Below are 27,543 nucleotides of genomic sequence, written 5' to 3'. Positions count from 1 at the left end.
ACTGTATAATATAGAATAAATGAAAAACAATATAACTTCTATCTATGGAAGCCACAGTACCCCACTCCATTCTGGTTTTGGAAGAAATGGAAGACCGTTATGGTTTAAACCCAGACATGCTATCTAATCCAAAGTTTTTTGGAGGTCTCAAGCTCATACTACAATCAAGCAAATAATGATTTTGAAATAATTATTGGAATTAAGGCACCACTACCTTTGCCCTCTGGCTGAAAAACCCTCCTCCCTCCCCCCCCCCAAAAAAAAAAAAAAACCCCAAACATAGTTAACATAGTTAGGAGACTCAGGTGTCTTAAGGAATCTAGATTCCTTGTCTATATCTAGATTTCATTCCCAGGCTAGGTCACATTTTTCAGAGTCACAGGGAATAGGCTACATGCATTTCTATTTGTAATGCACTTCACAAGATATTTGCTGTGAAAGGACTGAAGTCTTCCTATATCAGACTTAACTTACATTTCCTATTTAGGCATTTGGTGGGATTCCCATTGTTCTGAATGGGTTAACACTCCCCTTGCTCCCTAGACATAACCTCGCCATCAGCTCATGTGCCGTTAAGACCCTTACAAGGAACTCCATGCAGGGGGAGGGAGAAGTGTTAAAACATGCACAATGCAGCAACATTTTCAGACATCATTCAAAAAATAAACCTAGCATATCAATGTTCTAGAAGTCCCTTTGGCAGCATACAATTAGTATTTTCTGGTGTTCCAAGACAAAACCAAGGCAGACACCCCAAAAAAACAGCTGATTAGACTACTGAAAAGCAACTTCAAAAGGCAGAGAGTGTAGTGATGCCCTTCTTTAAGCTTAAGTATCAGTTCAAGAAATTTGACCTGTCCCAACAAGCACTGATTAATGTCTCTCCAGTGGTAATTGCAATCTCCAAATTAACATGAAGGAGTTCAGTCACACTGATCATACTCACTGTAGACACAAAGTATTGAAAGCAAAGGGAGAACTGCATTGTGCAGACAACCCAAGCAGGTTTCCTAAACTTTCAGATAAGCAAGGACAGCAATTACTGTTTGCCAAAGGTATAGTTAATCTGAAGTAAGGACACATACCAGCCTTTGCTGCTCCAACAAGAGATCAGCTTCTTCTTTCTCCTTCTTATACAAAATCTCCATTTCTTGCAATCTGAAGGACAAAAAAAAACAGAAGCAGCCAAACAGATCATTATTTTCATACTGTTCATGGTGTTAGTCCATATACAGAGCAAGCTGAATTACAATGACGAAATAAAATTCATCCCACTTCAAAGTTAATTGTTATTTGTCAATATATGAATATGTAAGTTATGGTAATTTCTGCCCTCCTTTAACCTAAAAAACCAACAAAAATAAAAATCTCAGTTTGTTTAGAATAAGAACTCCTTTAGATCTATGCAGTGCATTTATTTTCAGTTACATAGGAGAGGTCTATTAGAGTACCAAAGAGGAACTGAAACTTCCTAGAATATGCAGTACAATCCTGCACCAAGATCTGCTCTATAGGGTCTGCAGCAGGTGGTCAATGGGATTTTTAAAGGAACTAGAGTACTGAAACATGTAAGTAAAATTATGAGCAGCTCTTCTGAACATTCACTACAGGTAGCAGAGATACTACATTGCAGAATCATCACTGGAGTAAGTTGGAAAGGGAAAGGTACTCTAGCTTTCCTTTTTTGTGGAAGCCTCATGTAAGAATCTTCCATATAAACCAAGAGACATTATCTTTGAGTTTTACATCGACGCCAGCCAAACGGATCTACAGCTGTCTCTTTCTTGTTTCAAGTAAAAATTCTGAGTTAGTTACCTTTTCTCCATCTCCTGCTTCATGTCGATACCCTGCTTCTCCAGAAGCTCCCTCTGAGCAAATGTCCAGTCAACCGGCTCAGAGGGAGTCTCAGCAGATGGCGTTTTCTCTCTTTCTGCTCGTGCTTGTTCTGGATGGTTGAATCGGAAGACGTGGTTTTTACCCATGATGATACGATTGCCTAAAATGGCAACCAACATTAACCTTTTGAGATAAGGGTTCCAACACCAAGGAAAAGCACAATTTAATTATCAGTACCATTTATCCTGTTAGGTGGCAGCAGCAGAAAGGATCGCCCAACAAGGATTTCCGTATACATTCAAGCTACTAGGTGACAACAAGAAAAAATGTCTAGTTTGTACAGAACAACCTACTGCTGATATGAGAAAATGTTCACAGAGGAGGACATCACCTCAGAGGACCAATCTGATGTTCTGGCAGAGCTTGTTAAAATTAAAGGATAGAGTTAGACATTGACCAACAGTTGCAGTAAATAAAATACATCACCAAATCCCATTCCTCTCCTCCAGAAAATGGTACACAATTTCCAGTGACAGGGTCAAAATAGGGGCAAAAGCCACTTCTGCAGATTTTTCAACTTGGAAAAGCCTGACTTGAATGCACTGTGCTTCCCTTTTTTCTTTTCTTTCTTTTTTTTTTTTTTTTAATGTGGTTTACATGTACTGTTTTTACTTGAGTCCTAATGGATGGGATTTATGGAAGCTTCTTTTTCACTAAGGAAAGAGCCAAAGAAACCTAATATTGCCAGTCTTTCAACTAAATCCTAGAGACATCAGTTGCTCACAAAACCTGAGACATGCACTTGATGGAACACAGCAAAATGCCTCAGCTCTCCCAGCAAACATATTACCATAGTTTAAAAAAAAAAAGTCATTCTAGTAAAGAGACCTCCAGAGTAAACAAACTTGTCCTTACGAAAACAATACTAAAGCACAGGCTTTTGAAGACATAAGAGATTATTTAAAATGTTTTAGTAACTCAGTTGTCTAGATGCAGAAGGAAAAAAAATCTACTTTTTTTTAAAAGAAAGTAATTGCTGCCCAACAGTTTTCAGTATGAGCCATATATAAGCACAGAAAAACAAAATATTCCTCCTTCATTGTCCAGTCCTCTGCTGATATCAATACACTTTGTTCTGTACAAATTCTCATTTATAACTTGGTGCAAATGACTGAGGTGTTTTTTAACCACTGGAAAAAAGGGGGAGGGACACAGAAAGCATCATGGTTTGAAAGAGACTAATATAGATAGGCCTAATAATTTAGGAAGTCACCCCCTCCCCTCCTTCCCCTGCATGCCTTTCTAAAGCAAAGTAGGAGACTGAGTGAGAAACCAAGTGAGAGGAAAGAAGCTGTTGTACTCCTGCAGAGAGTCACATCTTAGCTGTGCCAGGAAGCTGGGAATTTTCCATCAGCAGCTGGCAGTCTCTCTGTTCTGTCTCACTGAGACCGCCAAGGGCAATAGGCTTGGGCAAGAATGTACTAGAATAATATCAGGGTAGGCAGAAGGACAAGCAGGATGCTCTGTGGCAGTGAATATTTAAGTACACTTTCAGCTGGCGCAGCAAAGAGTAAAGGAAAAGAAACTGTTGCCAAGAGAAAAATGGTACCAGCTTCTGTTCAAGAGCTGTACTCCAAAAGGGTAACACTCCTGATCTTTAACAGCACAGTGTTCTCTACAAAAGATGTAAATGTCATCTACAGATGATTCTTGGATGGACAGTTTGCAAGAGTTTAAAAAAAAAGTTACTCTTCAAAAATTTCTTACCTGAGCGGAGCTGCACAGGCTGCACTACCCTCTTGCCATTAACATAAGTTTCCGATCGTTCACAAGGCTCCAAAGTAACAATAACTATGAAGAAAACAACATTGACAAATAAGACTTTAGAGAGCACTGTACAGAAACACAGAAGTGTGCAAACCCGAGAGATCTCTTTCATTTTCAGCAAAGCTTTCCTGGCTATCTTCCTACTAATACCACAACACAGTACAAGTGAATCACTCCTTCATGCCATGCTGGTTAATAAAACAAAGCCCCATCAGAAAAATCAATGCTACTGACATCTCAATAGTGCAGGTAGTAATTATTGTTTTCTGTTTGACTTTTCATGTTTATAGTTAACCAAGAAGAGAACTTAATTCTCATACAGACTACAGTCTGCAACATTATTAAGCTGACAAATACCTCATTATAGAGGTTTTAATAGCAATTTAAAACTTCAGCAGCTTCATTGCTTTCCAATTCATTTTAGCCCTGAAATTACGGTCAACACATACAGAATGCATAATAGGTTTCACATCCTGAAAGGGTATTAGCACTCCACTACTGCCAAGACATCTCTAATTTAGAGGTGCTCAGCAATATACACCTCTGCCCATTAGAAGTGAAAGAGGGACCGTGTTGGCCGAGACATCAAGATTGTTTTAAACTCTGTAGTTTCAGTAGCACATTGTGATCACAGTTTTGTCCCCAACAGCCAGTTAATTACATCCAACTAAAAATATTGGTTCACTTCCCTGAACATGTACTTAGAAGGTCTGCATGTTCCAAGCAGTCTAAATACTTCTTCCCTCTCCATTTCAAATATCAACATTTTGAAGCTCTAATATCATTTAAACAACCTTTTTTCTTTTCCCCCAAGATGCAAGCTAGTCAAAGCTGACAATTTCCCTAGGGAAAGAGATATTTGTGCCTACAATCAAATACAAGTATTCTCTGACCAACTGAGGAATGAAAAATTCAGCAACACTTTGCTAGTAGTAATTTTTCACCTTCACCATTGTTGTTCCTCTCACTTCGAAAGATGCAGTGTTCTTCTTTAATGTGAGCCCCACTCAATACAATATCTTGTCTTCGCTCAGCATCAGCTTGGCCAACCCTGAATTCAAGAGAAAACATTTCAAGAGCAACTCAGACACTTTCTGCAAGTTTGTGTAAGACAATACATCCAAGAAGTATCCAGAGAAAAATCTAGATTGAGACTATCCTTCAAGTTTAAAGACTTGAACTAGAACACAGTGCTTAGCTCTGGGTTGTAGAGGAGCTACCAAATTTATCATGAATTGGAAGATAATGCGTGGAGAAAAGGAAAGCTAGATTTTCTCTCTCTTAAAACATACCATTTAAAGAGAAAGTGCAATATTAAACATCTCTGGATCTGAGACATCCAGATCCCCTTAAGTCCTCCCTTCCTTTAGCAAAGGGATACAGAAAGAGACAAAGGAACAGGAACTTCCAGTGATCCATTTAGATTGGCATATAGTGATCATCCCTTCTAGTGACCTCTACCTGCACTTTAACAAAGAAGCAAAAATAGTTTACTAGACTTTTACTGAATAATTTGAATTTTATGAACAGTTTCATCTAGCTTCCAGACAGCTGGAGGTTGGCTGTATCCCTGAAGCGTGAAAGTTTATGTCCATTCCAAACCTCAAATATTCGAGCAATTCTAGATACTTGTTATTTGTAAAAATAGAAAACTTAGTTTGCGACCCTAATGTTTCTGATCTTCCTGCTCTACTTACTACCATACACATTTATAGTATTAGATGGTTAGACTCAAACTTAGCATAATTCCCTAAGCCCTAAGCTATTCTCATCATTCTGCTCTGAACTCTCTACAAGTTTGATATTCTTTTCAGTAGGTCAGTTACAGGTCAGAAGAGTGTTATACAACAGCACTTGTCTGTGCATTATTTTCCATTTGTTCTCCAGGAATATACAAACCAAGCAGCCAAACATGGCCTAGTGCTCCAGAGATAACAGAGCCCACCTCTCTTCTTCCAGAGGACTTCACAAGTCTTGGAAAAAAGACCCTTTTAAACTCCAAGTGGACTTCAGAGTGTACTAGCACCCCACCCCCTCACCTAGTAATACCATCTTTGATGTAGTAAAGCAGACATTCAGACATGAGTGGATCTTCATTAAGGTTTACAAGATGAGGAGTCTGAAACAAAAGAGAAAAGTTAATTAAGTACTGAGCATCTACTTTTAGGCTTCTTCCTATAGCTGTGGAAAGCGTATGTTAACCCAGCAGTCTTGCAAGGAATAACCAAGTTATTCCACAATCCATCTTCTCCAAATATAACATCTTTCAGTACTGAAGAGCATCACAAAATAATAGCAGAACTACAGCTCAGATTGGCTGATATTTTAGATAAGAGAAAGCAAATGGGGGAGGGGGAAGACTGACTAAAAAAAAATAATGATTCCTTGTAAAGTCTCTGTAAACTTTTCTACAGCAATTCCAACAGCAGAAAATGTTTGTCTGATATTTCAAAACTGATGTGGAATCACTTTGGCTTTTCTTGGACAATACAGACCAGGTGTTCCATTTTGCAAAGTCCGTTACTGTCAAAAAAAAATCTCAGAACTACCAACATTTTCTGATACAAACAGCTAAAGACCTCTTCATCTAAATTTCTTTTAAATTTAAATCCACTACAGTTACTAAACCAACCTTCTTTGGTGAAAAAACCCCATTGGAATCAGCAAACAAGTCACATGGCCTTGGTGTGAAAATCTAGCCAGTGAGATAGCAGTAAACACAAACACAAAAGAAAAGGCAAAAATGGTTAAACAGAATGAAAGAAAAAAGATGACAAAACAAAGATAAAAACGTTAGTAAGCCCCTCTTCCTTCTGTTATCCTCAATTAGAATAGCTTAAGCAAAAAAAAAAAGAAAAAAAGAAAGAAAAGTTTTGGCTAGGATCCCTTGGAAACACTGCTTCCATCAACTTATTCTATCTGCAAAGAAGTTTACTTAATGGATACACTAATAACACTCAGTTTATGGAAGCTCAAAAAATACTAGCTGTTAATGACAGAATTTCTCTTCGAATAAAGTAGTCTGGTCATCTACGGCTCAGTGGAAGACTAATGACAGAGACAAAAAGCGGGGGAAAAGACGCCTTATTCACCCCTAAAAATATAGAGAGCACCCAGAACTGCAACTGAAGATGTGCCGCACTGTCATCTCTGTTCACTACATAAAAACAAACATTTGGAGCTGTTTGAAGCTCTTCAGCTGTAAAGAAAACTTGAGAAACAAAATCCTAGACATAGTCAACTGCTATAAATAACGCTATGACTTGTACCACTTGGGCACTTCGAAATTAATGCTGTACTCTAGACATGCACATTTTAGCATCTGACTTTATATACCATGTTCCAATAAAAGTCTGAATAGGTGAGAGAGCTTTGCAGGAAATAAAGTTCAGCAATTTGAAAGATGGTGCTGGTAAAACAGGCTATTCACTCACTCTGAGATCTATTATTCAGCCACAGAACAATTATGTTTTCAGCCTTCCCCTGTCCAGCATTCCTCAAGCATGAACTAAAGAATCTTCCCTGCCCCATCATCAAAGGCACAACCAGTAGAGATGGCAATGGTTGCATAACGCGGATACCTTTTAATTCATGAAATAGGCAAAATTCACCTTACACAATTCAATTTACAGCTCAGCTGGTAAAAATACAACACTGTTCTAAGTAGCATATGATTAGAATTATACTGGTACTTCAGAAGCAAAAAATCCTTATAAACATCTTCAAATTTTCTATCTACAGCTCTGCAATTTTTACAACAGCAGCCACAACTACTAGAAGGAGAACTACTGAAACTGAACTGCAAGGATAGCAAGGAACAGAAGAAGACAGGACTAGACCAGGAGTCTGGAAGGTTTACTTCTGCTAATAAATCCTGCATGAGGAAAAAAATATATACTATGTCTATTAGAAACTACTTATCCCACATAGCATTTATACACAAACCTGGTCAGCAGAAAATGCATCAAAAGAGTCATCAAAAAGAGTTGATGGCCTCTGAGGGAAAATCTAAAAGGAGATTAGGAGCCATAACATCAGAAGCAAAAGAAAAGAACACTCAACGAATTAGCACCTTCACAAACCTTAGACACTTCTGGAGTATATACCAAAAGCAAACCAGAGTTCTACCTACCTAAAATATAACAACATTCTTTTAAGCAAAGGATTAAAAATTTTAAACAACTTTGCCATCCTATTATTCTATATAATGCCTATAGATAGGCCCCACTTTATCCTTAGATCAAAGTTTGTTAAACACTTGCACATGCAAGTTTCAGGCTAAAATATTAGCCTACTTTATTTGTTCAAAGATATCTGAGGTAGAAGAAAGGGGGTGCCTTTCTTTCCACTTTTAATTAATAATTCTGCATTATCTGCATAGATAACTTCTTTAGTAACTTCATCATTTTATATTTATGGCACTGATTTATGTCTTTATTCTTCACAGTTCTGCTTCTTTCAACTATTGACATGTACTGAAAGAAACACTCTCTTCCCTGCACTCCCTGCGTTCCATTGTTAGCTCACTCGATTACGATCCTTTCTCCCGGAGGGGGGGGTCCGCGGGGGAAGGTTAACAAACGAATTCAAGAAACAGCATCCAAACAAGACTAACACACTTCTGACTATCTCGAAGATGAGCAGTACATGAAAGTCAGAGCCAGCTACTGCAGTAAATGGCAACAGAAATCTAAGCAGAAGCATTTCTGAGTTGCTACTGAATCAACAGATATGCACAGGGACTACTACTGACAGCATGGATTTTTCTAAAGGAGAAGTACAGAGTTCAACCATTTGCAGATGTTAGAAGTCTTCCACTGAATTTTTTTACACTGCTCCTATTTCATCATTGTATTAAACTAGCATATGCTGGCACATGCTTCCCCCTACCTTAACAATCAGTGGAAGTTACTGCAGACAATATTCTTTACATAGCTAAAAGCATTAAGTACTGTATCATGTCATTCGCATGAATTCAAAAAACAGCATCCAAACAAGATTAACACTCCTCTGGCTATCTTGGAGATGAGTAGAACACGAAAGTCAGAGCCAGTTACTGCAGTAAATGGCATTCAACTTCATTATCATGGGTGAAATAATCTCTGGATGCAGAGTGTTTAATATATTCTAACATTAAAGATAGCGTTAAAAGCATATTGTAAAAGGAGCTTACAACTAAGGGTCCAAACCTCGCTTACATACTTCTGTACCTTACATAAATATAAGACCTTGTGTTAGCGGCAGATCCCCTGTCATCTGCCAAGTTGATCAGCTTTTTGCTAACATGACTCAGTAATTAGTATCAACCTTCTTTACCTTTTTAGGTGAGAATACTCCCAGCGTTCCTCCATCTTCACGAATGGCAACTCCCATTTCTGCCAACAATGCCTCCCTGAATGGGAAAAGCAAGATATTTACCATATTTTAGGCTTCAGAAGATGCAATTCTTAACTTTCAACCAGCCTATCCACCGACCATACAACCAGAACTGACACTACTTAAAAATGCAATAGGCTAAGTTCCTAAACTTTAGTCACAGAGTTTACAAGTCTGCAGAACAGCAAAAACTTTACATAGGATTAACATGATGTTTTAGTGTAATAATATAACCACAAGGCAAGTAGATTTTAGGACATTGCATTCATTGTCTCCTCAAGGAAGGCTAAAGTCTGTTCTAAATTTAAACATTTAATTCAGGTAAAGAGAGCTACCACTCTTCATCAATTTATAAAGACCTAAGCTGCTTTTTCTCACCTATTTTAAAAAGCACTCTCTGCTTTTTAAGATATATAAAAGGACTGTACTGGTTTTGTTTTTGTTTCAAGTTTCTTGTCATTATTTTTTGAATTCAGCTCCTACCATCATCAACACCATGCAGTAAATACTTCAATAGCTTAGCTGTGTGTGGAGAGAACCTCCTATTTGTTTCGTATCCACCACCTGTTAGTCCTATTTAATCTCCTTCAGTTCTTGTATTAGTCAGTGAATAATCATTATCCGCTTTCTCTATACCTCTCATGACTTTATGGACTGCTCAGTCACCTTGTTTCCAAGCAGAGATGTTCCCCTTACGTATATTGTAAATGCTTAGAATTCCAACAAATAATCCTGTTCTGTTGCACCCAATTACAATCCTTACTTGATTCTTAACCATCTGTCTTGCTGCTCTAAGACAAAATTCAAACCATAGCTGAAAAGCTGGATTTGTTTCATAATTTTAGACACTCTAGTATCAAAAGCTTCATCTTTCCTGCTCAATTTTAGGGTCAGATTTTTTGACTGCAACAGAAAGTGAAAGGAGTAAGAAAAAAGACCAGGACTTCATGCTGTTTCACAACAGAAGCTGATGTAGTAACTCAGGATGCTAACTGAATTACAACTCTAAACACTAACTGTAGGAAATATAGGAAAGAACATGGCTTTCTCTCAGCATTGCCTCTACTGTTATACATAATACAAAGAACAGCAGAATTATCATTAAATGCTATACTGCTGTTTCATTGCTTTTAAACAAAGGAACATTCTCCTCTTTCCCACACCTCTCTTCTCCTCAATTTTCTAGAAAGCATCTACAGCACTTCTGATTCCTGACCTTTCCATCCTAATGGCCTCAGTTTTCCGCAGCTTCTCTTCCCATGTTTCATTCAACTCTGCAATGATCTTCTCAGACTCCTGTGTAAAAATCCAGAAGCTATTTTACAGTCATTCTCAAGAAAGCTCCCTCTACACCAATACACAAAGTAATTAAAGGTCATACTCAGTTCTACACTTCAGTTTAATTTTGGGTACAAGAAGCACCCAGTAGTTCAAATCTGTAAGTTGTCTCCATAGTTTTCTATTATTTCATAATAACTCACTTATATTTTTTATTTGATAGTCTTCGAGGCAAACCGAGAAGAAAAAAATACTTCAGCTAGCTCAGACTTTAGTTTGAGCAACTTAAAGATTTTTTTTTTAATCTGGTTTACAGACGTCATTCAGTAACTGGATGCCAGGGGACTGCAGAGACCACACCACTATTTCCATGGTAACAGCAGGTTTCTGATAGAAAGGGATATGCAGTGTGTATTCCAGGCCATTCCAACCCCTGTGGCAGTCTCTCATGGACAAGAAATGAGAAAGAAGCATGGATTCAACACAGACTCCCCACTCACCCGCCCACAGAAACTGAGGGCTTTGGTAAAATGAAGAAATACTTCACTGTAATGCAGTTTTGATGCTGTTCAATTCTATGCAGAATTTGGACAAGGCTGCTATTGTCTGGATAAAGCATGCTATTCTGTGTGCTTCACATTTTAATCTGTGGGGGTTGGGTGAATGCAACAGTGGCAGGATTATTCTGCCTCCTTTTTTCAACTTTGAGGTAATTTGGTTATCTGAAGGCTAACTACATTGGCTAGTCAGACCTAGTCCACACTAGTGCTGACCAGGCCTCTTGTAGTCTATACTGGTGATCAAATTTCCCATAATTTTTCACTGTATCAGATGGCCAGTAAACAAGAACGAAGATTGCCATTTATAATTCAGTTGTAGTTCCAGATGACAATTAAATCCTAATAATAACAAAAGAAAAGGCTGTGCATGAACCCGGTCTTTAGCTCACCTAAGTGCACTTTCTAAGGTGCAAGAGGGTTTCAGACAACCTCCTACAGAAACAGTAATATATGGCTACATTTGCTGAAGGAGACTTCTCCCAGTTTCACAGCTATTTAGCTTTGAAGACGACCAAAACTATAGCTTTCTTAATCTATAATACCTACCTTCAAACGTTCAATTGCCTCTTCTCCTCCAGGTGTTGACATGATTCTTTCCTGTATACTGGACACAGATGTTAAGCCCACCTGACTACTGAGAGAGCAGGAGGACGGAGATGCAGTGAGGGACCCCATGGAGGCTGTGGAAAAATTGCCAGGACGTTGGTTCTCGGAGGCTAGCAAGTATCTATGTTTATTGTTCTGAAAATCTTTCAAGTCTGGGAGAGAAAGACAGAGGAAAGGCAGAGGGATGGGAAAAAGGAAAAGAGGAAGAGGAAAGGAACAGGATAAAAGAAGATAGGAAGGAAACACCAGTGTAAGAGGAAAGCATTTGAGTAGCAACAAGACAAGTTTTGCAATTTTTAGATGGCAGTTCTGAAACAAATCTTTTAATATTAGTATCCATGACATAAAAATAGCTCAATTCAGACCCTGAGGATTATAAATAAATATTGTGTCTTAAGCCAGTCTTAAGAAAGAAACCCTGAAAAATAAGTTACACATTCACCAAAAACACTGTATAATTCAGAAGAAACCCCTTGCTTGGCTAGTTGAGTTGCCCTGTTCCTAACCTAATATTAAACTGGTGAGCAATATGGAGTTGAGACCAGGACCAGATGTAGTTACTGATGAGATCAGTGATATTTTGCGCTGAAGTCTGAACATACACCACCCTGAAATTCCACAAAACATTCTCTTCCAGACTCCTTTAACCTATAATGATGATTAAGTAAATATTTATCCTAGAAGTAGTTCTGCTGCTGAAATACCCAGACCACAATGACCAAGAACTACCCCCTCCTCAAATTCTCACAGGATTATAAAACATCTGCTCAGTCCGTGATAGGAAGAAAGGAACACAAGTTCACAATTATATCATTATGTTCCCCCCTTTGACCCTCCTTATCTGAAAAATGGAAATCTAAGATACATAATTGGTTAAATATCTGCTAAGAGTTATATGCTCTGGAAGGTACTTAAAAGCTTTTTGGTCTTAATTTAGAAGGGGAAGGATTTAAAAACAAACAAACAAAACCTAATAAGGCAACCTGTATAACCTGAAAAACTGGAGGCCTGAAGATGCCTCCTAGAGAGGCAGAAAACACAGAAGGAAAAGGCACATGACTGATTTTAAAAAGACTATCCAGGAGCAATTTATTTTGATTTAATTTGGCTTCTCGGATAGGTCTGTAAACTATACCCTGAAACTAATCACAAAAATCTTCTAACATGGAAATATTAGAGAGCCAGATAGCTCAGTTTTAACGCTTTTCACAGTTTAAAATTTTAGCTCAGAAACAAATCCTTTAAAATAAGTATCCTTGGAAAATAAGCAGGTCAAATCAGACCTTGCAGATTACAAATAAGGGCTTCACCATAAACTGGTGTTACCAATAAGACTTACAAAAATGAGATGCTCACCCAGATATTGCATAAATTTTCATGTCCTCCTACATCTCCTCTACTCCTATCCGAACAAGTCTGCTATCATAAGCCTTATGCCCTAGTTTACTCCACATTCAAACTGCTGTTTCAGCCTCATGAAACTGATGATTGTATAAAGTGAGTTTGAAAACCACCATCTGCAAATACAGGAAGCAGGGGTGGAAGGTTAACAAAAGAAGAGGAGGTTAAGGAATGGAAATGCCATTAGGATGAGGAAAGCAGGCATGGCAGAGCAGGGAGGAAGGAGTCTTGAAAGGCCAAGACGCATGCACTCCTGGAGATAAAGGAAGTGGCACTTGCAATAGCTTTGGCAGTTGCTGTGACCACAGAGAACCAAAACCCTCAACACCATGCACGCTTCTTTTGGAGGCTGCAGCTTTCACACAGATGACATATGCACACACTGGAAGCAGCATCAGTATGCAAGACAAGGCCAGGATGAGTCTTCACATCACCAGTAGCTTCAATTTTAGGAAATTTCAGACAGATCTCTTCCAGCTGAGATTTTTTCACAGTGAGGGTGGAGAAGACTGGCTGAAAAAAGTTTAAAACAAAATCTACCAACCCAAAGCTTACCGAGAATACATTTCGGATATTCAGACATTTCTCTTGCAATGTATTATGCGTATGCCTCTTTCACAGAAGCAGTCAGTTGAACTGAATGTTTCTAACCCTATTAAGCTGATCCTCATCAGTTTCTTCACACTGAAAATATTTTCTTCAGAATGATAACAAGGCTCCATTCTGCAAAGCAACTACATTAATAACAACAAGTTTAAGAGCCCAAATAAGAGACTGTCATCAGTAAAAGATGTCCAACACTTTCTTTGTGTATAGACACTATATTAAAAACTCAGTCTCCAAAAGAAACCAATACAATTTCAAGTTAATCGACTGATACATTTACAACAAATACTTTATGTGGAAAAGAAGTTAAAAGGTGAAGAAGCCTTTTTTACTTCAGTAACTTGAGAAAGGTTTGAGAAAAAAGATTTTCTGGTTTGAAGCAAAACCATTAGCTGTCATGAAAACAGACTAAAGAGTTACCACCCTCCCTCTATATTCTGCCAGCAAGAAAGCAATGGACATACCATGTTGCATTTTTAACTTTGCACTTTTTTTTTTAAGCCATTGACTCCATATAAGAAATATTGATTAAGCTAGTCTCCACAAAAATGCATTACATTCCACAATGAGTGTTCTGTCTGGGATTTCCCTGTGAGAAATGCTGGCATGCAAAGCTCAGTTAAAAGCTGACTCAAAGGAAGCAGGTTAAGAGAACCACACGATACACACATTTGCCTCCACTTCCAGAGTATTCATCTCCCATTGGATCAACTGAAGGGAAGCAGGAGGGAAAATACAAGAAGGATCAAAATTCAAGGTTCAACAGTGACATGGGAAGGGAAGAGAATACTACTTGATGTTTAGAGAAACAAAGCAGTTTTCAGTAACACATCATCACTTCAGTTTTGTTTCAGAAGCAAAAAAAATACACCCTGTACCAAGCACAAAAACACCTGCATTTCATTGTCTTCTGACCCCATTCTCTCGAAAACACACAGAAAATAAGCAAGCACTGACAAGTCAGAAACTACTGCAACATTCACTTTTTTTTTTTGAAGTCACATTGAACCTTTTTTTCTTTTAGAGAGCAAATCAGAATTAATGTAATCTGTAAGAATATATGCTGTGTTTTTACAGGCATCTTCCTCCCTAGAAACTAAACTCCTGTTCCTATTATAAAAAAACGTGGCAGTTAAAATTGTCATTTGCGCGCCTTATTGGAATGAGGGCCAGGAAATAATTCAGGCACAAATTTGTTCTGGGGCTTTAAAAGCTAACACTGATAGCAAAGCAAATCGATATTTAGAAAATGTGGAACCTCCCACAGTACAGCTCTGCCAACCTAATCCCAAATCTTGCCCCAAAAGAACTTATTCTGTTCACAAGCATCTGCTTCACAGCTAATTGCATAGTGATGATAAACGCTCTGCCATTCAGGACACTAGCAGGAATTACGTATGCATCACTTTCCTTCCTGAGCAAGGACAGTACTGGAGGCAGGTATCAACTAATGACCTTCTGCCCCTCAAGCAGAAGTAAAAGATGCCTCCTCTCAGTATGAAGTTAGCTTATCTGCCTATACCACAGCTATCCTCCTTTTAACAGCAACTCAACAAAATGGCCTTCATAACTCACCAAGGTGATTCTTTAATGAAGTTCTGTTACAGTAAATCGCTTCTACAGGAATACCAAACTCCCAACTTGGCATGCTTTTCCTTGAGAGTTTGAAGGTGGCCTATTAACTCCACAGAAGATCCTATGATGGGTTGCTTAAAAAGAGGCTACCATTCCTAGAACCACGTGCAAGATTTCATGTCAGCACCTACACTTAACTGTTTTAAACTCTTTTCTCTCACAGGTTCAGGTCTCCCTCCTCTGCAAAAGGAGAGGCCAGCTGCAGTATGGCAAGGATTGGCAATATTAATTAAATTTAATCCACTTACTGTCAATAATATCTCCCAGCCCTTGGGCACGCAGGAGATCCTTAAGCCGTGTCACCTCCTCCTTCAGCTCACGCACCAGCTTGGCATTGGGGTCTTCGTTGATAACAGCATTGCATTTAATCTGTTTTGCACGATCAGCATATCTGGAACCAGCCAAAACAAACCTTGTTCACCTTATACTGAACATGTAAGTGCTCACATGCAACACAGGAATGTAGCAATATAGAAGACATTTAGCTTGCAGTTATAAAACAGAAGAGAATCCAAGATTATATTCAGTGATGCTCTGAATTCAAGTTTAATACAGGGTACTGGTGCAAAAAAGACAAGTCCCACTTAAGGTGTACTAACAAGGTACATCACATGTATGACAGACAAGTGGGGTTTTTTTGTGAGCTTTATTCAGTGGTGTTGAGGCCTCTGCTCAACTAACATGCTCAACTTTAGGGACCACACTGGAAAAGAATACAGGAACATGAGATGAGGAGTTTTATCAATTTCAGGTTAAGTGTAGGCAACAAATCCCTAGCTTTGTAAGCACGTTTGAAAGATTAGTTTTCCCCTTTCAGAGCAATCGAGTTCTTGCAGTATACAGTTTTCTTCCCCCCAGATGTTCAAGGCATAATAGCTATATCCTGTCCTTCAAACCTTAGGGTATTAGAGCTAACAGCTAACCCTACCAATCTCAGATAAAAATAAAGTACCTTAAAGTGCTCAAAGTTTCATCATAGTTGATGTCTGCTGGACTCAAAGCAGCAACCATGGCAGTCCTGGAGTTACCACCTATAATGAACAAAACAGGTAAGGTTTTTGATGAAACTGCAGTGCACAGTCCAGGCAATAATTATAGAAAAAACTGATATTCAGTAGGTAAACTGTAAAATTCAACTATATTCTATATTACTCAGTAACGCACAAAAGTAAAGTGAGGCAAAAACATTCTGAAAATTTAGTGAGAATTTCTTTCCATACTGGCACATGCAAATTAGCCATACCTAGATTTTCTCGAAGCAGCCATGTTAACACAGAATCCCTGTATGGTATGAAGTCTGTCTTCTTCTTTTTTTTACTCTATAAAGAAAGAGCACACTACTGAAAAATACACACTCATTGGAAAATGGAAGTTTAAGATGTCACAATCATAAGATAGGTCCTAAAAGAACTATAACAGTATATACAGAGGCTAGTGAAACAGAGGGGTGACCTATCCTCAGTTGTACAAGCAATTGAGTTTAATATTAGATAACACGCAACATACTCAAATATCTAATGATGATAAGCAGCCCAGAGAATTCCCTTGAAGCACTACCTTCATAAAGGTCTTCTTGTGTGTGAAGAATACCCTTCTGGCATATAAAGTTTATGTTCTAATACCATTCTCAGACAATCTAGGAAGTAAATCTTCATATTCCAGGGGAAGATTCATTTTTACTTTGTTAGAATAATTGTAACTTTCTAGAGTACTCAGAAGTCTAGAGGAGGTTCCGCAGCTACAGAGATGCATGTGAAAGAACAACTAGTTAATCTTCTGTTGACTTATGAATAGTTAGTTTGCAAACACCCTGCTTCAAGGGATGCCACGAGTTTAATTCCACACAACATTTAACACAGGATATGACTTTGCAATAAAAGGCTTGATTATAAATTGTGTGGGAACTCCTCTTAACACTCAAGAGGTGCATTAAAAGCAAGTATCCATCCTGCGATAGCTATATCCCTGCTCTTTGCTTCCAAGGGGGAGAGAATAAAATTTTACAGACAATCAAAAAACAACATCCACTACCACTCAGGCCCATCATACCTTGCTGGTGCAGTTATCCTAAGTTGAAAGCATAAGAGGAAGAAGATACAAGGTGAGCTTCTTTATAGGACTTCATATATAATTTTCATGTTAGCTTGGAAAATGTTTCCTTTTCTTGTGGAATCCAGTGAATGAGAATAGTTCTCATAAAAACATCTCAGAAGTACTTAAATACAGTCGACCTCTCCCAACTTATTGAGAACTCACTTCTAAGAACAGCAATAATGTTTTTTTTGAAAAATACTATTTGAGTAGAGAAGTGCTCTTAGTACTTAGTAGAAAAGTACTTCTAGTAAACCTAGAATATTAGGTTTGGATCACTAGATGCTTACTTAATTCAACACAGTATTAAATCTCAGCTTTGCAGGAAAAAAAGCCAGTGACAATCAAATTATTACATGTGGTATTTTTAACATTTAAACCAAGAAAACTGCAAGTAGTTTTATAAAATTCTTTCCAATAAAAATAAAACTATTGTTCTGCAGAACTAAAAGCTTGCAGAGTCAGCATATCCACTATATAAATACAGGATCCTTTCCCAAGGTATATTCACAGTTAAATATACTAATCCTTCAATCTACCTGCAGATAAAGTTTCTACCAGGCTATATCAGATTCACAGACTACAGTACATCTATCAAATATACAAAGCTAACTATGCCAGGAATGCTAGGCCAAGAACAGTGAATGATTCTACTGTAGTCCACATTTTTTTACTGTCCTGGTTTTACCAGCTATGGAAAGTTTGTTGCAGATAAGAAAATGCTGTACTTACCACTTCAGCCAATGCTGAAATAACTTTGCCCAGAGTTGTGAGAGACTTGTTTATATTTGCTCCTTCCTAGGAAAACAGAATCCAACATTATATAAGTCAAATCAAACATGAACTTCTGTAGACTGAAGGAGTCAAAAGTAGCATCCATGATTTGAAGGAAAAAAAAAAAAAAGTCTTCAGCCTTGCAAAAAAACACATTTCATTCCAAGTCAGTGCCACAATCACTTGGGTCTTAACATCCTAGTTTCTCAGACACACACTTCCACTACACTCAGCTGACCAAGAATTCCAGTTACATGTTCAAAAGAAATCCTGCTACATAAAAAATTAGGCCTTCCCCAATCTGATATCCCAGTGGTAGACAATATTGTTTTAGTACTGTTTACCTATTTTATCTTTAAGAGAAGACTGACAATCTAGATATATTGGGGACTATTTTTCTCCATCCTTATTTTAGCAATTCTTTCTTTTCCTTATTATTTGTCAAGCACAGTCTCCTCATGCTGCTTGTACACCAACTTCCTTTCCTTTCCCCATACATCAGTGGCCTGATACCTTCAATCGAGTTCCTTTGGCACCAGTTGAATCAGCTCTCTCACTCCCAGCTAGATCCACAAGGCTAATCTTGCTGACCTGTAGAGAGAAACGCAATAACAACTAGAATCAGTTTGTGGTGAACTAGAAGAACAGATCTTGAATTAATTCTATAGCATTAAAAGATATCTACTGTCTGTAAATCAAAGTGTGCTTAACACTACAGTCAAACCAAGTTTTCACAAACAATCAGCTTGATGCTGTTCTCTTACGGATAAGAAGCATCTTGGCCTATGTTCTGTTTTAAAAATCACTATACTCTAAATTATTTTAAAAAAAGAATGAGGTCTCATATGAACAGTGCAAAACCAATGTCAAAAGAATTTAAGTTTTGCTGCTGCAGATGACATAAGAACCTCAAAGGAAGAGAGACTTATGTTTCATCCTGCCTCTAGTAACACCAGGAATAAAGCACTGGCACTAGAGACTACCTATCGGTTAATGATAATTTTGCATAGTTGGATCATTTTGAAGGGAGAGGGGGGAAGTCTTCAATATAATTTTCAGATCTTTTCACAGTGATCAGTTTAAAAATGTGAACATTACCTGTACTTCAGCTACTTTTCCATGCAGAGTGTCTATTCCACAGAGTAATAAAAGCTAGAAAACTGCTCCATAGAGCTCTTCTTTTTAAAATGCAAATTCCAGAAAGTGCCCAAATAACACTACATCCTAATCCTGTGCCCACAGGGGAGAACTAATGAGGAAAGAATTTGGCACTGACAGGCAGAAACACATAAGGTTCTGTAAATAAGACAGGGGAAGACTCACTTGTTTCATTTCATCTCTCTCTATCTCAATGGAACCTAGGTCTTAAGGCCATACTCCTCCCTCTGCTAGATATTCTCCTCCTGCACATGTTCCTAATTTAGTTGTTTTTAGAATTAAGATCAGCTAAAATCCAATAAGAAATAAAAGGGCTCTGAAAAGGCATATAACAAGTTTACCCTTAAACAAAACAGCAGAAATGACAATTAATTCCCATTTTCACTTGATACTCCCAACAAAAATAAGTTACTGCATGGAGAATCTGTGATGACCAGTCCTCAGAAAGCCACTTCTCATCTATAACATACCTTTTCTGTGGAAAGATCAGTTTCTGCGTCATGTTTCTTCTGAGTGAAGACAATTGTAAACACAGCATGAGAACGGCTGCTGGTTTCATTCATGTTGGTAGCTGCCACAGTCCTAAAAGATGAATATATACACATGTATTGAGAAAACAGCAGCCTCTATGCTCCAAGTGCAGGGCTGAATGCACCTGTAGAAGCATGAGATCAAGAGGCTGTACAGTTGTTCCTCTGCCATGTGACTAAGAGCAAGCCACACTGACTACCATTAACAACCCCTTTGATTTTCACTGCTGAATTTTTCCTGACTATACTACAATTTAAACACAGCATCCTCAATCCATATACTCACTAATCTACCTTACACTCACACACACAAGAAAATGTCAGCAGCATTTGTGTCACTCTTTCCCACATGGACTGTTAAATGGAACAACTTACTAAAATCTACAACTGACTTACGATAGAAACTAATGCTAAACCAGAACCTAAAGTTGGAATGCCAAGCTTTGGTCCTGATCACTTGCATGACTGAAAGAGGATACTGTGCTTACATGTTTATTTATACAAATATATATGTATTTGCATATGGACAAATAATACAAATATACAAAATATACAAATATATATGTATTTGTATATATACAAATACATTACACAAGGAAGGCAAACTTTTTGAAAGCTAACGTAATTTACGTATTTTATCTCAAGCCATTACAAGCTTTAAATATCTATAAAATAATTTGCAGCACTATTTTACCACATAAATCAACTTTGTTCTCTTAACAGCATTGATCACTGCATATTTTCATTAGATATCTAATCTGACATGAGTTTTTTAAAAAAAAAAGTGCCAGGGCATCACAGAAGGTATTTCAAATTTGGTGCTGTATGCCGCTGTACTCCCATGAGAAAGAAAAAAAGCCATTCTAACAAACTACCATCACTAACCTGGCTTTGTTCCCAGCATCCATGAGGTCCGCAATGTCTGTGTAAGATGTGACTGCTAGCTTGGACAGATCTTCCACATATGGGCCAAGCAGAGGATGTTCTCGCACACGCAAATTTCCCTTGTTCTTTGGGTTTAATAAGTCTCTGACCCTCTCACAATAAATCTCCATATAACTCACCTGAAAATGGGAATTTGCATAGAAAATTTAGTGATTCTTAAGGCTTCTTTTGAAAGAAGCTCTGCAGCATTTCAGAGTGGCACCAGCAGAAAGTCCTCCTTGTCCTCTAACAGAAAGCTATAGGTGAGTGTCTCAGTTTAATAGCTTGAAATACTGGGAAAAAGGAAGAATATTAGGTCTCTAGCATAAGTTGCAGACCTTTCCTGCACATATAGATCCCCCAGAGATTTAAAAAACACTGGCACTTAATTAAAATTTATTACATTTGAGTTAATAACCAACTTAACTTTCTCAGTGTAGGACAAATACGCAAAACTATCTTTCTGAAGAAGCAAACAAGACAGTAAAAAGAGTGTGCTTACAAGGAACTTCCCTTACCATCCTCCAAAGCAAAACTAAGAAGGAAAAAGAAAAGTGAGTTTCTTTATAAGGCACCTTTTGGTTCTAATCTGTACCCAAGGCCTGTAGAATTCCTGAGTCATCAGCATAATTTTTCAAACTATGGTTATTTTAAATCTGCATGCTTTGAAACAGAATTAAAAGCAAGATTATTTTTAAATACATTCTTTGCATTTCTCATCACCAGTATCACCAAAAGTTATGCAACTAAAACTTTGTAACAAACCTAAGAAATGAAACAAGACATACTTGGTGCATTTTTTGGGCACTGCAACTAACAAATCAATACCTATTTAGCTATGAAGTAAACAGTATGTTAACACCTAAAACAGATCTCTGCAGCAAACTACTTTTATGTAGCCCTTATTTTTCATCTTAGCTAACTGTGGATATATGCTTTTTGGACTCATATCCCAGACCTGCCTCAGCCAGTTTCAGCTCAGCCTACGACATACAACAGACAAGAAGAACTCTTACATGCAGTGTTGTATCAGCTATGCTCTTCTATTCCCAATCTGTCCATAAACTCAATTTAATAATAGGAGATGCCATGTAAGACTACGTAACTAAGATATTCCAAACAAGGCCTATACAGAATATGAATTATGACTATATTGATAAGAAACATGTAGAACAGGTCTTCCATCCAGCAGTCAAAAAAAAAAACCTGTAAATTCATCTTTTGGCTTCTCAGTGCATCGTTTACATCATAATTGCTATTCCCACAAGGTAGTCAAAGTACACTATTTTTCAAAACAAAGGTAAAAAAAAGTCCTCCAAACAAAGAAATCCTGGTCCCAAAAAGGTTTTACTTGTACATTTATATCAAATATGAAACAGAGAAAAGACAAATGCTTTCAAAAGCATCAATCTAAATGCAGCATCAATAATGCAGCAGCTAAGGTCACTTTGATTTCCAGGACAAATATCTTTCGATGTCTCATTATACTTACCTCTACAGAATACGACATTTCTTCATTGCTGTTGTCATTGATTTTCTCGAACAGTTCTTCACATAGCTGGAGAGAGATTAAGCAAGAGTCAGTAACTGGTCATGACTGAGCAGTAACAACTAACTCTATGACATGTCAATATTTCGAGCCAGGGCAGAGGAAGAAAAAGAACAAATTACATCAACCACAGAGAGCCTGACTGGGAAGGTACTTAATCTCAATTCCTCAACACTATTATGCAACCTTGATAACTTATTTTATATAGCCTCTCAAGAGTTGTTCTAGATTTAGCCAATGTTATTATTCTGTACTAAAAAATTAGAAAAATTACTCATTATAAAATTAAAGCCTATAAATGAAATTAGAAGTAAGAGTTTTAGGAAGAAATGATGCTTTAGAAAAATCTGATACTTAATCCTCTCCCAGTCATAAAAACAATCTATTTATTTTTAAGAGAATAATCTTCTGTCAATTCATTGCTCAGTTAAAGTTCCAGAATTCAGATACTGTTTCAAAATCAGTTAACAGCACCTTCACATCAGCTATTAGCAGCCTACTACTTCAAGAGTGCTTGTCTATAAATAAGTGAAATATAAAACCCAAAACGAGGATAATAAAGGAAGAAGAAACGAGCAGTGGGCAAGCCTATGGATATGTATAAGGAGACTAAAAAGCATGGGTACAGAGAGGGACAAGGGTAGAAACAGGCTTCTGAAACACATACCTACAAGCCACTGTATGGAAAATACCCAGAATATGAAGAACACAGGCAATTTTAAAAGTATATGCTCTGGAGAATTAAGTCAATACATGGCTAAAGCATGATAAAATTTTCACAGTAGGGACTGGCTGATAGGTTCAGGGAATTTTGCCAACACAGAAGAATTTAGTGTCAAGAACCTATATTACTTGGTATATTATTGTGCTGTACCTTTTGCATACCTAGCAAGAAAGAAGAGATTCAACAAGCTCTCCCTGAAGACAATTCACTTTGTTCCTTTATGGGAAGACTCAAAGTGAAATTGCCGGGAAAAGATTTTGTTTAGAAGCTATAGTAGGTAACGGGGGCATTAAGTATTTTTTTTTTAGCATAGCCTTTAATTCATATGTACTTGAGGGTACAGAAAGACAAACTGGAATATCATGATTATAACACGATTTAAATACCAAGCTGTTGTCACAGATCTTCAACTAATTTCACCTGTAATACTCTGACATTTAATATTAATGCAAGAAAAATAAAATGCCTAGATATAACAATTATCTCTTTCATCGGATTAACTCTGCATACTTGTACAAATACAGTCTTCCAAAACTATTTTAAGCTAACCTATATGCAACCTCAAATGGTAACAGAACACTTGTTACGTATTTCAGTACAGATGTCTGTGCTATTAACAGAGAACACTACTGTGCATTGCCTATTTCATACCTGTGGCAGAGGGCCAATGCCTCCTACTGCAAACCAACAGCAGAATGACGACTCAAATGCTGTTCAGCATATTTATTTATTGAAATCCAACCTCAGATTTCTACTTTGGGTATGGAGGGATGCAGTATCTTCCAACAAACGTGGTCCACTATCAGTGCCTACATACCAAGGCAGGCCTGCATTTAGGAGTGCTGTACAGCCAACAGCTACAGTATTCTGACTTTATTATGATAGCATCGAGTGTGTGTCAGCCAGAATTTCCTATGGGGGTATCTCAATTTCCTTACATTTCACAGGCGAATTTCAGAACAAATTTCAGGGGGAGTAACACTGGGCTGCATTCAGATGCTCTAAATATCTCATACCAACACTATGATATACTTCATTTCTTGTAAGATATCAATATATTAATCACTTTTTAGCTTCATAAGACTTGTTTCAACAATAAGTTTGCGGTGTGTTCATCAGCAATATCACCTCCTGAATTCCTGCTCAATAAAGAGTGCTCATGTGCTATCCTAGCTCAAGTCAGAGAAGGATTCAAGAAACTAGCACTCTTTAAACTAGCACTTCACTTCAGAAGTAAGCTGTGGCTTTCTGTGAATTGCTATTGCAATATAAAAAGACTGTATCAGCAAGTAAGCATCTGAACATGCTATGTAAAATAAATCCCCTTTTTTGGGTTCTGTTCTACCTGTGGGATTATGCCTGCTTGGCTCTCCTCTTGCTTGCCCATCATTGTGTAGGATTTCCCAGCTCCAGTTTGCCCATAGGCAAAAATGCATACATTGTAGCCCTCAAAGGCATGCAGCAGCATCTCCTTCCCGATATCATTGTACACACGGCTCTGAGATGCAAAGCAGGGATCTTCAGGCTGAAGAGACATGAAAACAGCATCAATGTAGTCTTCTCCTCTCACGCAAGTAACATTTCAAAAAGCAGTTAGTTTTATTTCATTTTTATCTTGTCAGTTGACCCCTTAGGAAAAGGCAACCTAGTACGTTTTTACACAGACTCTTCCCAAGGCAGTACCAGCTGGAGTAGAATGACACTGACAGCCTTGACAGGACCATCCATTCCTGTCAAGGGAAAAATCTGCACAAGGAACCAATTCTGCTTTACGAACATTGTTGACACTACTTAAATAGCTTTGTGCAAGATCACAGAAAAACATGATTCAAAGTGTTTGGAAGGGAGGAGAAACTTCAAGAGCAGAGTTCAGCGAGTCAAGACAAGTCAACACAAAGGCCTGGAAGTAACAAAATCCCACAGCGGCTGGTCTCAACAAGGGCTTGGCTGGAGTGAGGGGGTGGGAAGCAAAAGTTGCACTCAATCTAAAAAATAAGCAAATCATTAAAATGATCGTGTTTGTCTTGCAGCTGTCTGATTCTACTGCCTGTAACCTGATCCAGGTTATATCTCATATAGCAAGTAGCTGAACTGGTATCAGAACATTTTTGTGTGGTTAAACTCAAGGTCAGCAATAAAACTGAAATATGATGTTGAAAATAAAGCTAGTTGTAGAGTAATTTATCCTAGTAATAAAAAAGAAAAAAAAATCTTTGCTATGGATGCATCCAGTGGTAGAAGTCTGTAGAAGGAGAAAATAAAGCATCGCTTTTAATATCCAACTGAAAAGTTTGCATTCCATTTTGCACCAACTGTTTTCTAAGAAGTGAGCATGTTGAAGTAGGTAGAAAAAAAAACCCAATAACTCAGCTGAAGACCCATAGGAAAGCATGAATGCGTGGCTTTGTTCAGTTAACGTAAAATATTTGATACTACTCTCCCCGCCCCCCAGATGGAAATAAAAAGAGCACCAAAATCCCTTACCATGGAGGTAAGGAAACTTATTCTTAACAAAACTTATTCTTAATACTTCCTTTAAAACCTTGCCCAACAAAGTGCAAATGCTCACAGTATCAGTTCATACTCAGGCCCAAAGAATCAACTGAACCAATTAAATCTTAAATTCATTTCTGATTTACCATCTATCCCTCTCCAGCAGGTAAGCAAAAAAAAAAAAAACCCTGACAAACTGAGTATTTTGGTGACCAGAACAAAAATACACAATAAAAAGGTATGTGACTGATAAGAGCAGAAAAATTACTGAAAATTATGATACCAAATAAACAGAACTAACAACTGCTCAATATAGCCACAGATTATCAAATCAAGATCAGGAAACAAGAGTTAAAAACATTTTTCTTCTCAGGAAAAATACACCTTTTCAATGGAGAGTATGTCAAAGAAGAATCTAGACAATCTCCACCTCATACTATTAAAGATAACCCCCCCACAAAAGATCTTGAAAGATAAAGCACCATCATCGTAACTGTCTGATGAAAGAGGCACTGCTGCACATGCAGTAAAAAACCACAACTTTAAGACGTCAAAAAGAATACAGTTGCCAGATCTCATGGCAAGTGCACAAGCTGTTCAAAACAAAACTTCACAAACTGAAATTAATCCTCCATTTTCTGTGCAGGAAATTTCAGGCACTCAGGCATTGTACTCCGACCACACGCCAACATCCAGTTACTGGACACAATCCAAGATGCAGCACCAGGAAAGGTCCAGGATGCAAAAATGGTGATAGAAAACAGGATTTGCTGTGTATTATGTTACCTCTTATTCCTGAAGTCCTTTCTTGATCATTTAGCAAAGTCCTTGGTCGATATTTGAGAAATTTGGTTATCACAATAATGAGAATCTATGCAGATGTTTTATGCTGCACGTCAGAAAAGACTGCACAGACAATGTATCACTGAAATGTGATTTTGTACGAGCAGGTCATTACACCAGACATCACTATGTTATTATTAATCTAGCATTTTCTTTTCCTGAAATGTTGGGATTTTAACATTATTTCTTCCTGAAATCAGGACAAAATTCAAGTGTGGTGACATTATGATGTTAGGCTCAAGGTTTTATCAGATGAGTTCTCTTTCTTAATGCTGCATAACTGCTAGTTTTTGTCAATTAGCATGTCCATAACGTTTCTCTGACTCACACTGTAATCTGCTTGCAGGGCTACTTTGAGATCAGGCTATTCAACAGGAAGATTCAGTGAGAGACCTGCACAAATCCAAGCTTCTCTAAATTTTCATCATGAAAATACTCTTGCTGGCCACAGGTTTGCTCAGAAATATTAAGTCCTATTTGCATCACCCAAATCACTACTATTAAATTCGGAGAAGTGTTAACGCTTTTTTTTTTTTTTTAATCTTTTAAGAAAATAAGGCAGGAGAGGGGTATAAAGGGTAGAACACCACAGTTCAGCTGTAGAACAATTACTGGAAGTCAGCAAGACCTCAGAATCCACTCACAGGAGGGTGGGGCAGAGCAGTTAGATGACAGTTTATTGCTTTGGCAGCTAACAGAAACATGGATCACTACTCTACCTTTTCCTGATATGCCAAGAGAATCCAGATCACATCTTTCCTTGAACTGCAAGTACTTGAGCAACTTTCACTTGTCTAATCAAGGGCAGAACTGAAGCAACCACGGTTCACATGCATCCTTAAAATACATGGAACACAGTGTTGGTGAGTATTTTCAGTAATCTCTTTCAAGTAACCACAACTTGTTACCAAGCCCTAGGAGCTTAGTCTTCCCCCTGCCTGCCTGCCCCTTCCCCCCCCCCCCCCCCCCCCACAATGGGAAAAGACAACATACAATGATAAGCCTTTAACTGAATGAGAGTGCAAAACAGTCAATTCAGAAACATTTGAAGAGAATGGAGTGATGGGGGGGGGGGGGGGGGGGGAGGGTGATAAAAGTAGTTAAATGAAGCCAGTCAGCAAAAACATTGTATTACTTGTAAGTAACAACTTACCGATGTATGTGACCAATAGGAGTAGTCAAAGCTGAAGGACTTTGGCGCTTCCTTGGGATTCTTTGGGTTGACAATACCTACAGGGGAAAAAGAAAAAATTCAAACTCTTACTAACTTGGTGTTTAAGAGCACACAAGACTGCTGACCCTCAACTTATTCTGCAAGTCTGGGTATTCACA

At 37.9% G+C, this 27,543-nt stretch overlaps 1 protein-coding gene across 10 annotated transcripts in view; it reads right to left on the bottom strand.

The window, feature by feature from the left end:
- KIF1B (kinesin family member 1B) overlaps positions 1–27,543 on the bottom strand; it is a 100,008-nt gene that overhangs the window by 49,288 nt on the left and 23,177 nt on the right. For 3 of the 10 annotated variants that reach the window (XM_064525577.1, XM_064525583.1, XM_026095513.2), the window contains exons 3-22: positions 27,365–27,441; positions 24,221–24,400; positions 22,095–22,160; positions 20,564–20,742; positions 19,619–19,730; positions 18,504–18,581; positions 17,949–18,014; positions 17,175–17,192; positions 16,369–16,444; positions 16,078–16,156; positions 15,374–15,516; positions 14,160–14,201; positions 11,424–11,635; positions 10,256–10,335; positions 8,980–9,055; positions 5,703–5,782; positions 4,608–4,714; positions 3,604–3,687; positions 1,816–1,996; positions 1,086–1,158 (exon numbers count right to left, since the gene is read on the bottom strand). In XM_064525577.1, coding sequence (XP_064381647.1) covers positions 1,086–1,158; positions 1,816–1,996; positions 3,604–3,687; positions 4,608–4,714; positions 5,703–5,782; positions 8,980–9,055; positions 10,256–10,335; positions 11,424–11,635; positions 14,160–14,201; positions 15,374–15,516; positions 16,078–16,156; positions 16,369–16,444; positions 17,175–17,192; positions 17,949–18,014; positions 18,504–18,581; positions 19,619–19,730; positions 20,564–20,742; positions 22,095–22,160; positions 24,221–24,400; positions 27,365–27,441 — 2,009 coding nt within the window. The remainder of the gene's footprint in view (positions 1–1,085; positions 1,159–1,815; positions 1,997–3,603; positions 3,688–4,607; positions 4,715–5,702; positions 5,783–8,979; positions 9,056–10,255; positions 10,336–11,423; positions 11,636–14,159; positions 14,202–15,373; positions 15,517–16,077; positions 16,157–16,368; positions 16,445–17,174; positions 17,193–17,948; positions 18,015–18,503; positions 18,582–19,618; positions 19,731–20,563; positions 20,743–22,094; positions 22,161–24,220; positions 24,401–27,364; positions 27,442–27,543) is intronic. The other 7 variants (XM_064525581.1, XM_064525584.1, XM_064525582.1 and 4 more) reach the window with 5 other exon arrangements.

Source organism: Dromaius novaehollandiae, chromosome 24, assembly GCF_036370855.1.
Source record: "Dromaius novaehollandiae isolate bDroNov1 chromosome 24, bDroNov1.hap1, whole genome shotgun sequence".
In the NCBI taxonomy this organism is placed as follows: domain Eukaryota; kingdom Metazoa; phylum Chordata; class Aves; order Casuariiformes; family Dromaiidae; genus Dromaius; species Dromaius novaehollandiae.
Note: the sequence above shows the minus strand (reverse complement) of the source record. Positions and strands in the feature narration are given on the sequence as shown.